Genomic DNA, 14,111 nt, shown 5'->3' on the forward strand with positions numbered 1-14,111 from the left:
GTACTACTAAAAACTTATTTTTGTAGTAGTTGCTTGTTGTCTCATTTTTGGTCTCCGATTTGGTGTGTTTTGGTTGCATTTCTACTTCATCAATTTCTTCAGTTTTGCAACACTTCTGATTCTGAAATAATTAAATGTGTGCTTTGAGGTAACACTAGTCTACAATTTATTTTCTTCATTTATATTATTGTGTACTTGGATATGTGAAGATCACAGTATCTCTTGTACTGCTTTACCTGTACACTTGGAAGAAGGGGAAAAAAATCATGTGTATAGTAATTGGTCACACTGAAATTTGATGTAAAGCTTACTTGCCAGTGGGAGTGAATTCCTAGTTGTGAGAGCCTTAACCAGGCAATGTGTCTTGATAATTTGATACGTATAATTTGATAACTTGATATGCTCTCAGGCTCCCTCTGAGAGCATCACACAAACTGGGATGGCATGGGATCCTCCTACTGTGACCCCATGTGAGTGGTGTGGAGCTCAGTGGTGCTCTGTATTTGTGTGTTGTCTGAGCACAGAACAGCTTTAGCTGGGGACCAAGGGAAAGTCAACCAACTCAGCTCAGTTACTTTGTGTTTTGGAGCAGTCATGATGCTGTCAAATTGTTAAAATGAAAGTGTTGTTTAATGTAAGTTAGTGTTAGGGCTTTGAATCTCTTCCTTGTTCCTTTTTAGCCAAGCAAGCTTTCCCTGATGTTGATGCTGAACTTTAAGTAACTTTGTTTGCAAAGTAAGTCTGTGGGGGTTTTTTGTCTTGGTGAACATCTGTCCTTGAAAATACATATGGTAGGTGAATGAAAAAATCTTCCTCGTACCTTGTTGCAGGGTGGTCAGCCATTAAAACAGTAGGTGCTTCATTTTTTCACCACTGCTGCAAGCTTTCAGAAGGAAAAACCGTGTGTTGGAAAGAATTGGCTTCTGAAATAAATAAAATCTCATACTGGTTCGCTAGTTATCAGAGTAAGTTGTAAACAGGCTTATTATTTATACCTTGTTTTCTTGAGATGCTTTCCCCAGTGCATTGCAGCATGAAAGTTTTTAAAGATGGTGAGGACATCCAGATAAAAGGTGTTATCAGAGATGAAAATTTTAATACTTGTATTTAAAATTGCACCAGAATATTAACTTAGTCTTACTTTTGATATTCTAAGTATGTTATTATCAATTGTCAATTTATTTTTTACAATAATTTACAACAGTAGAGTTCAAGTATTTTTATGGTCAGTATTCATGAGAAAAATATCTACGAACAACCCTACTTTCTGGATTATTTCAGTGCAATGTAATTAGCTTCCTGCTGATGTTTTGCAGTTGTAGTAAGCTATTAGTTGGCAGAAAAACATATTGTAACTATTAAGAATTAAGGCTAAATATTCTTAGGAAATTAGTTTAATTAAAATTGAGTGTTTTGAGAGTCCTTAAATTCTTTTGAGTAATTGTTTAAATTGAATTATGAAGTAGCTTGGCTCTCATGAAGAGATTGATTTTTGTTTTAGTTTGATATTTGCTTATTTTTTGTAGATATAGTAGGCTATTTGGAAAGAAAACCTTAATATTTTTTCACTAAAGTTTGAGAAAATATTGACCACTACAAATGTAGTGCTACCACAGTATTCAAACTGGATACTCTTCACCAAATATACTTCAGATTGTTAAATAATAGTTCTGTTTGAAACACAAAATCAGTAGATGTTCTTTTATGTTTAGTGGATTCTAGAAATGGATTTAAAAGGTCTTTTAAAACCTATTCCTTCTCTCTCCATGTTTTTTAGAGTCGATCAAAAGCATTCATGAGGTAGTTTGTCTTTATAAGCAGAACTAGGCTGCGGGTTTAGTTACATTTTTCTTTGTTTCCTGAGGGAGAAAAACGAGGCCTTGAGATTAGCAAGAGGAGAATAGGACCTACTAAACAAAATCTTATGGTGACTTTTATTGTTATTAACCCTAGGTAGAGTGAAATGTGTTACCTAAATTTGGAGTTATGTGCCCGTAGAATACTTTAGAATTCTTTTTCAGAAACCACAGGAAGCTCCTAGAATACTGGTAGCAGATAAAGGAATACCAATAACTGACCTCAAGTTTCTACTACAACTAGGCTAGTTGCCTGTCTTGCTGGGATCTTAGAATAACTTGCCTTGTATATGTGTCTGTCTTAAATTTTTTATATGTATCCTTTATCTAGTTTTCAAGTACTTGCTTCTGAGGCAGGGTTTGCATACATGTTGAACTCTGGTCAGAATGGAACGGGTGCTATTTATATCAGTCTTAATACATAGAGTATTAGTTCTTAACCCAGAGGTCATGATCACAAGATGCTATGTGAATACTTTACTTGGACACAGTAATTAAATCACATGAAATCAGCTCTGAATAGAGGAAATTGGAAGTACCTTTTGAGGAGATGGTTGTATCTCTAAACAGCTGCTAGTTTGTCAGAATACTTCAGCAAGCATTTTTCTTGAAATCCTATGTTAACCATTTTTACTGTTTCTGTATGCATTGAATACAGACATGCTAAGTGTCTAGCTTTCCATGGTCTGACTGTAAAAAGACTCAGAAACTGATTGTGCTGTACTATGCAGTACAAGAGAATAAATACCTCAAGCTTTGTTATTTTGTTAGTGGATAGCAGTGGCTATTTAATGACTGAACAGAGCTTGTTACACCATTTTAAGTAAAAGTGGTTTTGGTTTTTTTTTTTCCCTTTAGGGACGAAACCCTTTTTTTCTGGAGCCAGCAATAATTATAACAGTTACTGATGGAAGTAAATTAACTACTACCAGTGGAATACAGGAAGAGGTAAGATCTAACCTTTGGTTACAGTGATGTGTATTAAATATTGTTTAAATGTTGATACTGTTTACAGTAGAGTATAAGTGGCTGCTCAGAAGAATGCTTATTCATGGCTTAAACTACTTGTGCCTTGATTTTAATTTCAAGTAATTTTATGCAGTAGCACTACAAAAAACTAAGTAACTTCTTCCTTCATGTAACAAACTTGTGTTACAATTGTTGGTCTGTTGAGTAGAATGAGTTTGTTCTTTCTGTCTACAGAGTTCATGGCTTTTCAAATATTTAGCAGAAGAAATTGATTTCTGCAAAGCATGTGTCTTTAATTGGTCTTGATATAAATTCTTTTTGTACAGACCCCAGTTAGTGTAGTGATTTCCCAAAGGATGTGGCCACTAGGGAGTATGTGAAATATTTACTACTCTCATACTGAGTTCTTAAAAATTATAATCAAATCAGTAGTCTTTATAGCTTGAGATAAGAACTGAAGGAAAATATTCCACGTTAAATCTGTAGTAGTTGAAAACTGAGGTCCCTGTATGCTGGAGTACTCAGATATACTCTGCTATACTCGGAGGTATAGCAGATGCCGAGGCACTGAACTACTTTAACTTACTGACTGTTTTGAATTCTTCCCTTAAAAAGATGGAAATGGTTTCAAGAGGTAGGATTGGTCTGGCCAGCTCAGTGCCCATTCCATGCAAAAAAACCCCAAACAATCCAGCAACCAAAACAAACTACAACAAATCCCTAAGCTCATTTCCCTTTCAGGGAAAAGGTTAATATCCAAAGGTCCATTTCAAAACTTAAGAGGAAAATTCAGACTTTTGCCTGTGCTGCACCACATTTGACTGTCCAGATTAATGTGTACTTTGCTGTTTATCAGTTACTCAGGTTTCTCCTAATAATGTTTTATATTGCATTCTTACAGCACTTACAGAATTTGTCAGTATGGAAAGTGGTATTTGAATGTTTTTTGTAATATATCTGACTTGAAGAGAGTTGAATGATCACATAATTCTGTGTGGACTCCTAACAAGCATAGCTAGTAACTGAAAGGCAGTTCCTGGATCCATGGTAACAAGTAGGTTATCTGTGTGAAACCTCACTTCCATCATACTTTTTTTACCCAATAAGCTATTTTAGATTAATTCTGTGATTGAATATGTACAGTCCAAAATACTGAGTAGACTAGAGAAGTGCGACACTTGAAGAGTCTTCTGCAACATACAGTGCTGCTGGCAGCAGAATACTGTTTTGTGTAATCTCTTAGCTGTGTAAGTCCTTCCTTGAGGAGAAGAATCTCTGCTGTCAGATGACTTGTAAAATCTGGCACTGACATACTAGACTGAGGAACACCAGGGTACTCAGGGGGTAAAACTAATAACCTCTGGGTAGAGGCTGAGAACTGGGTTTGTTCAGTCTTCAGAAGAGAAGACTGGGGAGTGCTTTACCACTCTTTGCAGCAGCTGAATGGGACAGGGAGCTTGTTTTTTCCTGGAGGTACCCAGGGCTGAGATGAGAGGCAATAATTGCAAGTTGTCCCATGGGAAATCATGATTGCCTGTCAAGAGAATCTTTAACTGTGTGGGTGATCAAACACTGGGTGTGTTGTCCAGTGGTTGTGGAGATGGTAAAAGCTGCATTGGACGAGGCCTTGAGCAGTCAAAAGCCTCTGGACTGTATAGCTGTCATGTGTTCCTTCTAGAGTATGCAGTGCTATGGTTCTATGTTACATTTCTTTTCCCAAAATTATTTGGGTAAGAAAGCTGCATTAGTAGTTAAGCTCTTTCTCTTAAAACAAGCATCAGAACTTTTGTAACCAACCAGTTCCTTTTCCTCCTTATGTGGATACGACTTCATCTTAGTCTTCACAAAAAGACATTTTCCATTTGGTCCATTGACCATTTGGTCATTCATTCACATCTTTAAACTTTTGTAACTTTGGCTGAGAAAAAGGGTTTTCTGGTGGCTGCATTAATCTACTAAATTTAGACTTGGCTCATGAGCAGGTGCTGACTGATAAGTATATGCTACACCCTGAGTTTGTTGTGATTATGTCAAATCGGGCCCAACGTTACAATTTTATGATTATTAAATTACATTCTAGAAATGCAGAGTTTGTTCTAATAATAGTGAATTAATGTGGGTTTTTTTGTTATAAATAAGCCAATGTAAATATGTTCCATTCCTCCAGAAGGCAAAGTGACCACTGTTTTTCCTGCAAGACAAAATGCAAGTTTGAATGCTCTTCTATATGTTTGTACTGGGTATATGTTTCATACCCAACAAAGGATATGATTTTTTTTCCCTTTTTGCCATAGGTGTACTGATAGGAACTTTCTTAAACACTATCAAAGAGGAGGAACAAAACATCCAGGGGTGCTACTGTCTTTCAGGGATGATCTTTTGTTGTTGTGCGTGTCCTATCGATCAGAATTTTTCTTGGTCTACCTTGAGTGTCTTTTACAGTTACCTCTCAGGTTGGACATGCAGAAATGAAGTAGAATTAGTACAGAAACACCACCCTGGAGATATGGAAGTTCATTGCTCCTCTCTGCTTCACTAACAAAGCTTTTTCAGTCACTTTCAAATGTCTGTTCTGTTCTTTGGGTTTGACTTTGGGGAGGCTTTTCAGATTTGGTGTTGGAAGTGATCATATCCCACTGACTGTGGCAACAATGTTTTTACTTAGCATCTACTGAGGCAGAGTATTTTTAGCTCTTTTAAGACATATGTACAAGAGAACCAGCAGTGTTGGGCTTTGGTGTTTCGTTGGGGTTTTTTTGGAAAGCCTGTGAAGCCAGCATGGAACCTGGAGGCAAGTTTTCTCAAAGCTTTGTCATTCAGATGAGCATTTGCATTCTTACTAATGAAATCAGTTTATCACTATGGGAACACTGTCATTTGCCTTAGTGTGAAGCAGTCAAGAGCCTGTTTCAGAGCTGTTGCTGAATTCTTCAGATGTCCTGTTCCTTTGTGGACTATAGAATGGGTGTTGCAGATAGAGCATTGCCCTTCAGTGAGTGCTGCTTTTTCTCATGGGTGTGGTTACTCAGACGGAAAAAAGGAAGTATTTTGTCTATGCAATTTTCTCTACCTGCACAAGTCAGTAGCACTTTCAGTTCTTTTCCTTCTGGCATGTCTTTTTAATGCATCAGTGGCAATGCACTGAAAAGTGCCAGCATCAGTTCTATGTTCTGCATGGCTTTTTGACCAGACACTTCCCTGGACTCACTAGTTCCAGTCAGAACTTGAGGAGGGATGGGCTCCTGCTGTTGGTAAACCATCATTAATTAGTTGGTCTCATGTTACATGTTCATTACAGAGTGGAATGGCTTTCACTTCTGGCCTGATCCCTCAAATTCAGTCTTAGCCCTTTCTTCATCTTTTGTTAAAGAAATGTTTAAATGCTTGAAGTGATTTCTTATTCCTCTTCATATTATGAAATAGCATATCTTTCCAGCTTTACAACTGCTGAGCTATGTTCCCTTGTCATTCATCTACATACCCTCCATGTACCATTAAACTTGTCCACAAGACTGAAATGGAGTTATTAGCATATTGATACATTCTGATAAATGATTATACAAGCAAAAAGCATGAGCAATACTGCTTGGTATGAGAGAATCCTACAGGAGGAATCTGTGATTTTCATGAGACTTCATCCCACAGCTATTTGGTAATGTCAGATTGACATCCCAGAGCTCATCACCTTGCATTGCACTTGTAACAAATGTGAGAAGTGTCACAGCAGGGTTCTGCTGGTTCTGTTTACTGTCAAGAATAATCAGGAACTCTAAATACTCTATTATGGTTTTTATCATAGTTACAGTTAAAATTTTTTTGATTTCTAAACGAATTCTGCAAGAAATATGTGACAAATATCATTAAATGCATGTTCCTGTTCTTTCTTATCCTTATGTTAGCAGCAGTTTTTGGGTTCACTTGACACTGAGCTACAGAGCTCCTGAAGTGTGAGTTCTTGATGTGTAACTACCAGCTCCATGAATACTTGGTGATGACTAATGCTGGCTTTGGAATGGCCAAATATATCATGACATTGTGTCAGTTGACCTTGGTGTCTTTGGGATCTCCTTAAGTTATCTCCCATGGAAGAACAATTTGTCTTTCTATGTGTTATAACTGCATAGGATAGGATGGGAAAGATGGGAAAACATAATATTGTTGATAACTGTAAGTAGAGTTCCCTAGTCTGTCAAGAGCTGATATTCTCAGCTGGGCTTGAATGGTTGCCTGTTCTTAGTCCTTTAAGGAGGAAAGACTGCATTTGCTTGGAATGTGAGATGTCTTGCCTTTTTTTGAGTACCAGAAGAGCATATGAGGAAGGTTACTTGCTGATAGATTTTTTGTTTTGGTACATATATCTTAGTGCCTACTCTTCTAACACCCTTTTATGAGATTTCCCAAGGTGAAGCTGGGTGTTATTACCTGGGTGCTCATGCAGTGCTACTGGTGCCCCTTCTAATGGATGAGCCCCTCTGTGTGGCCATTGCTAGAAGATCATTACTATCTTTCTCAAACTGCCCTGCCAGCACAGAGTGTTCTAATGCTCATCTAGCTTTTTTCATCCTAGGGTCTCTAAGATCCTCTTCCTGTCCCCTCCCCCACACAGCATTTTAGACTGTGCTGCTTCTTATGGTTGCATAAATGCAGGTAGCAAGGACTGAGAATAATCAAACCCGCTCACCAATAACCTTGCACTGAGGAGATCTAGAACACTTATCTTCTACTTCCTTGAGGCTCTTGAATATTATAGCTGTTTTAAAGGCAGGAAGAGTGGCATAAGGCACACACTGATTGTGTACTAACATTATCATTGTGACATTTAGGAATGATAGGACTTCTTTGTGCTCCTACAAACAAGTGATGAGACTAAACCTGTTTTCTAGTACTAAGATGGGAAGACACTTGTCTGTACACAGTCACATGTTGAAGACTGCAGCTGGTAAATAACCTTCCCTTAATTCAGTCTACCTTTATCTTTGATACTAGTTGTTGAGAAAGAGGAAAAGGTGTGTATGTGTTCCTATTAAAATGTGTGGGGAAAGAAATGAAATGCAAGATGTAGAATTCTAGGCTCATCTTAGTTTCTGCTAGGTATGCAGTTGCTATGGTAATACAATACCAGATGAAAAAAAGCTAACTGGAGGTGACAAGACCAAGTTACTAATGTCTGTGAATGAGGTGGTTTGAATCTGTAACTTTGCCAGTATAAAGGATGTTAAACTTAACTAGGATTGAATTGTAGGAAGGAAGGTGAGAACATTTGACTTGATGATTGCTTTGCATTTTGTCTTAGAGTTTGAAAATATTTTTGATAGTAATATGTGCATATTGCAATGACCAGTTTCTGGCTACTCTTTGGTTTTGGGCTTCTCTCCATATAACCAGCTGAGCAAACAATATTTTGTAGCTTGAGGTAAACTGAACTCAGAATTCTGTTGATGCAGGATCCAATGGGATACTTTATATATATAAATATACATAGTAAAAAAAATGCATATATTCTACCCGAAGGAAAACAATGCTGTTACATAGGTATGTTTTGCAGATCAAATGTACTCTTTGGAGATAGTATATCTTCAGTCAGATGAAGTAGGAAAGCTTAAATGGCATTCCTTGATAGCCCCAAGTGAGGATGGTGGAGTGCTTGCAATAAAGTCTTCTTACAGTCAGGATTCCAGGCTGTTAACTAAGAATGTGGCTATTCTTTTATCTTCTTTTAACTGAGTTTCCCTTGTCAGGCAGTCTTTGTGTCTCTTTGTGTAGAGGGGAAAGACATGCATGTCAAGCAGTTATAAACGACTGAGTTCCCTTTGACCAGTTAAATGTAAAACAAGAAACATTTGGAGAAAATAGTTTTGTTTTTATGTATTCTCTGTGCTTGCATAAGCAAAAAGAAATTCTGGAGGAATCATCAGGTGTGCTGAAAAGTCAAAAATATTCTGATTCTTGGCCACATTTTGAGTAGTTTTTGTCATGTTTGTAGCTTTGAGATTATATCAATAAATTGATTGCTTTTCAAACATCAAGGTATGTATTTTTCCCAGTATGAGATGCTGCAATTAGGTAAATAGAAGTAGCTGCGGTATCTGGTTTTGGAAATCAGGTTTTAATGCTTTCTAGCTAGCTCTTAAAAATAAGCAAACAAGAAACATTTTTTAATGGCTTTCTGTAAATTCTCTAACCACTATGAACTAGAAATTAAGGCAATATATAATAAGCGCTTGTGTGGATTTGCATCAAGTTTTGGAAAAGACTTTGTTGCTAGCATTGAGCTGAGGTTTGAGAATTGGGATTTTTTTGAAGGCTCCATGAGATAAAATGAGGACATATTGAGTTTGCTTCAGCATGTGGACTTAACTCCCTTGTATTTGATGTGCTAATGGAACTGTTTGCACCACTTGAGTCATTGCTTTGGGGATTTTTTTTTTTCCCTTTTTGTTGCTGCAAAACAAATGTTCCAGGTGAAATGAGAATTTTGCTTTTGCTGACAGTGGTATTATCAGCCAGGGATGCATCAGATTTTCTGTAACTTGGAATTACTTGTTGCAAATCTTTATCTGTTCAGGGCTTCTGTTGTTAAGTGTTTGGATAAGTTTTCTTTTTCCTACTAATGTGTGAAGTATCCGGATGCAAAAAGAGCATCTAGAATCTTCTAAAAGCCTTGTGCTGTCCTTTAGAAGCTTGTCTCATTTTGGTTAACAAGGTATTAAATGGCTGTGGAAAGAGAAGTGTGCTTATATGGAGTGAATTGCCATTGCTATGGAACTTGAATTTTTGTTTCTTTTAAAAGCTGTGTATTCACAGATTTAAATCCCTTTCCAGCTCCATTTACCTCTCAATTCCCCTTTACCTGGAAGTGAGTTGACTAAGGAACCATTTCGATGGGATCAGAGGTTATTTGCTTTGGTTCTTCGTTTGCCTGGTATTACAGCACCAGAGTCAGAGCAGATGACAGGGGTACCTGTGGATGACTCTGCTATCACACCAATGTGTGAAGTCACAGGAGGTGAGTGCTCTTGTTTCCTTTGACAACTCATTACTTTCCAAAGTGTGAATTAATTCAGTTTAGTTCAATTAGTTGTATGATTCCATGTCATGGAATAAGTACAGTACTTGTAAAAACTCTCAAGACTGTTATAGTGAAACTAAAGACACAGTGTTAAAAGTACAGAAAATTAAATGTAGCCTGTCTTGGAAGAGTAAATCTACTTTCTTCAGAAATGCTTTGTAAGAGAACTTACTTTTTTTCTACTACACCTTGGTATTGCCATTAGAAATTGTGATTGAGTTTGTTCTGCAGTACAGTTTCAATACAGTCATACTTTGGTCTAAAAAAGCCAAAGTGAAGGAAATGAGTTGTTTTAGGCTTTTTGCCTCCAGACCATGCAGAATGCATTTCAGACTGCATAATAATTCTGCAGAATTGATACTTCTCTGTTATGGATTATATTGTTGATATTGTTGAAATTATATTCCAGATCAAACTCGGGAATGGAGTTTATCACATTTTGAAAGTATGATGATTCTTCTAATGCATCAGAGAGGATGTGACTGGGGGGAAACAGAGGACTTTGAAAAGTATTCTAAAAGAATTTGATTCCACTGCTTTTGGACTGTATATTGGCAGTACTGGCAAGTGCTTTGACTGAGATTTGTGGACAGTTTAAGTATTGATGTCTGTCACAAGGGGGAGCCCATTTTCCATGAATGCAACCAAGAATTTGAGTTAGTCATTAAGGTTCTATAATACAAACATTTCCAATAGGCACTTGTCAGTGCTTCACTAGGGCTGCCTTGCTGCTTAAAAAAAGAGGGAGTGTTCAGGAGAAGCTTTAAATCAGGGATTCATACATAAATCAGTGTGTGGTGGTTGAACAGCTATCAGTGATCCAAGTTAAAATAGGGGCAGACACACTGAAGAGCTTTAACCCTGACTGTTTTGTTCTAGGTCGATCATATTGTGTGTGCTCCCCAAGAATGCTGAATCAATGTCTTGAGTCATTGGTGCAAAAAGTGCAAAGTGGAGTGGTAATAAATTTTGAAAAAGCTGGACCGGATCCCTCACCAATTGATGGTACTTGCAATTTTTTACATTGTGTTATCAAATAACAGGGATGACTGTCATCAATGTAACTTAGTGAACTTAATGTACTAGTTGTCAATTTAAAAGGGAAACTATTGGCAATTTCAAAGACTTAACTAGAAAAAGGACCTACTTGTTAATTCTGAAACTCTTTGTAGTATTTCAAAATATCAGCTGTAGCTGCCAGACATCTCTGCATTTGGTCAAACTGCTCAGGTAGTCTTAAATGCTTTGGTTCATGTCAGGCATAGTTAAAGAGATTTGTGGTTTTAAGCAGTTTTCAAACAGCTGGAAATGTAAACAACATGATATGGAAAGACCTGGGCTTATCCTTTTTTCTTCAGTGTGGATAAAGTGGCTATGTTAAGAGTTAAAATAGGAAATACACCTGTGGGGCTTTAATTTCTCAATCTAAATGGCTTAGCTAGGTTCCTTCTTTGGTTGTTACTGAAAAGTTTGTGAGATTTTTTTTTAAATTTTACTTTGCTGCAATAAAAAGTCACAGCAGTATTAGTCATATATATTTCTTCTTTAATACTTGTATCTGAAGGTTGTCTGTTAATGAAAATGGAAGAAAAAAATGTTATTATTAAGGGCTCCAGATAATTGCCTTTCTGAACTGTCACCTGTAGACATTCAATGCTTATTTGGTTCCTCAGTTTGGGTTTTTGCAGACATGCTTACTGACAACTATTTGCTATTCTTAGAAATAATATTAACTATAGGAAGGGCTTCCCTGGGAGTATAGGTCTTTAACTCTTCACAGAAGATACCGAATACTGTTCTTGAGTTTTAACACTATTTTGACTCAAAGCCTTTTTCTTCTGTAGATGGGCAGGTGGAGATATCCAGACCCTTTGGACCCCAACCTTGGCACAGCTGTCACAAACTTATCTATGTCAGACCAAACCCTAAGACTGGGGTTCCTATAGGTCATTGGCCTGTTCCTGAATCCTTTTGGCCAGATCAAAATTCTCCAACACTGGTATGTACTGAAGATAAAGCAAAGGCTTTGTGCATGCAGAAATAGTCCAGGATTTCCTATTCACAGATTTTTTTCAAGTCGTGACATATGTATTACATTGTAGATGTGGGAGCAGTGTGACCCAAGGAGTGACACATGCATGCCTATAAATTGCTGATGAGCAAATAACATGGGGTTTTCTTTTTAGTAACTTTAAAGCATTAGGAAACTGCCTGTAACAGATTTATGACCCGTACGTGCATGTAAGTGTTTGTTTGAACCCTGTTAAATATCAAATGGTGGCACTTGGTAAAAGCCTATTAAATTCTATTACCTCATAGAAGGTATTAATAAAATATATCATATAATCTTGACAATTTTGAATCCCTGTGATAGTTCCACTTTCATTCTTGTAAGTGAATATAATTTCATCTGCTGTTGTGCACTGTAGCCAGACCTTTGATTTATCTCAGCTGAGAAAACCTTGGCTTTTAAATTAATTTATTAAGAATTAATTTATTTGTTGTTTTTCACAAAAGAATGTATGCCACTGCTTTTTGGTCTGAGAACTAATCATTAGTAAAGTAGAATGCATTTTTGTTTGTTTATATTTGAAATCATTGAAGTAGAAATCCTACAGTTTTGTAATGGTTACCTACATTTCATGATGATTTTTTTTTGTGGGTTTTTGATATGAAACAGATGGTGCTCACTAACACTCACCAACTTTATCGTAAATTTTATCTCTTGGTTAGAAAACAGATTAAGTCCTTTGAAATACAGGTTGAGTGATTTGAGTATAAAATTTTAGTCATATTTGCAGGTTTGATTTTCTTTTGCTATCTGTGGCTGCATTCATTAAAGGATGTGGGGATGTCCTTCTGAACTACAAGCAAACTAGTATATATGAATAAAAGTAAATTTTCTGTAGTCATTAAAAAAACCAAAATGTCATTATGTAGTGGATATTTGAAGGATGTTCTGTAGGAGAGCTGGTCCTGTGTATTCCTTGTACTCACTGTCAGTAGTGTATCTGTCTCCATTTGTTGTGTGGAGTCTGTACAGTTTGCTACTCCAGATCCTAATCAAGATTGATAAAGTAGATCTTGCCAAATGAAGAGTTTTAGAATTAAATCTTCTGAAAGCCTGAATTTGACTTACTTAATCAAATGGCAAAAAGATGAGAGGTTTTTTTGTTGTAGGGTATATAGCTCTCATAACTATAAAGCACTGTCATGTACAGCTAAATTCTCATCATCAATTGAAATTCTGCATTATACCTTCCTCATGCAGTGTAGGGGAGCTGAGTTGCTGATAGTGTTTCTAGACCTGTGTTTCAGTACTGTTCTAACAGTAGTGTTCAAACACAATGTGTTTTGTAATCAGTTTGTATGTATGGAGCATAGCTTGTCTGCTTAAGAGTTCATAATTAAATACTTGACTTTTCCTGCCTGATACCTCATCCACAGTGGAGTTGTCTCAAACAGTTTTATCATAAGAACTTAAATCTACTGTGCTAATGACACCATCAAGGCTTTCTGAAGTGTATATGAAAGTCTGCTAATAATTATGATGGCAGATCAATGTGTAAATGGCTGCTTTAACTGCTAAGAGGTAAAAATAGTTCTGCTGTCCAGCAAAGGTTTATTTGGCTTCTGAAGTCTGAGTAGTCAATTTCTTTTGCAACCTTTTTATTTCTAGTATAACTTTGGTGGCTTGGTCAAAAATTCCAGCACAACTATTTATTAGTCATATTCTTTGAAAAGAGTTGTTCTTCCTTCACTGGGCTGGGGCTCCTGTTTGGTGGCCAGTTGGAGAGCCTACCTTCCTTACAGTGGAGACACTCAAGGCAAGACCGGCTCTCTGGACAGATAACTTGTTGGAGTGGCTTATGCTATTATCCTAAAATGGAGAGTCTAGAGCTTAGACATAAAAATTGCTTTCAAGGTGAAGGTGGTCCAAGAAACGTAGTGTTTTTCTACTTCATCTTGTGTATTTGTGAGTTACCTTTTTGTAAATAGAGTAAATGGAAGGAGGCTTCCCAATGGAGCTCTTCCTCAGATTCTAGTGGCCTTGGGGGAAGGCTCAGAGTAAGTACAAGAACTTACATGCCTCTCTTCAGTGGAAGGTGTACAACTCCAGATCCATCACACTGAAAATCAGCTTTCCCATTTGGCAAAAGAAATTTCAAGTTGTTAACTTACAGTTGAAAGTTGAGATGCAGTTTCCTGTGATTAAT

The 14,111-nt window shown here is 36.9% G+C and overlaps 1 protein-coding gene across 3 annotated transcripts in view; it reads left to right on the top strand.

Annotated features, from left to right (window-relative positions):
- Nucleotides 1-14,111, top strand: part of INTS6 (integrator complex subunit 6) — a 38,808-nt gene that overhangs the window by 14,097 nt on the left and 10,600 nt on the right. For all 3 annotated transcript variants that reach the window (XM_033051341.2, XM_033051340.1, XM_033051342.1), the window contains 4 exons: nt 2,715-2,804; nt 9,648-9,831; nt 10,774-10,899; nt 11,739-11,893. In XM_033051341.2, the coding sequence (XP_032907232.1) occupies nt 2,715-2,804; nt 9,648-9,831; nt 10,774-10,899; nt 11,739-11,893 (555 nt within the window). The remainder of the gene's footprint in view (nt 1-2,714; nt 2,805-9,647; nt 9,832-10,773; nt 10,900-11,738; nt 11,894-14,111) is intronic.

The sequence above is a fragment of the Catharus ustulatus genome, chromosome 2 (assembly GCF_009819885.2).
Source record: "Catharus ustulatus isolate bCatUst1 chromosome 2, bCatUst1.pri.v2, whole genome shotgun sequence".
Classification (NCBI taxonomy): domain Eukaryota; kingdom Metazoa; phylum Chordata; class Aves; order Passeriformes; family Turdidae; genus Catharus; species Catharus ustulatus.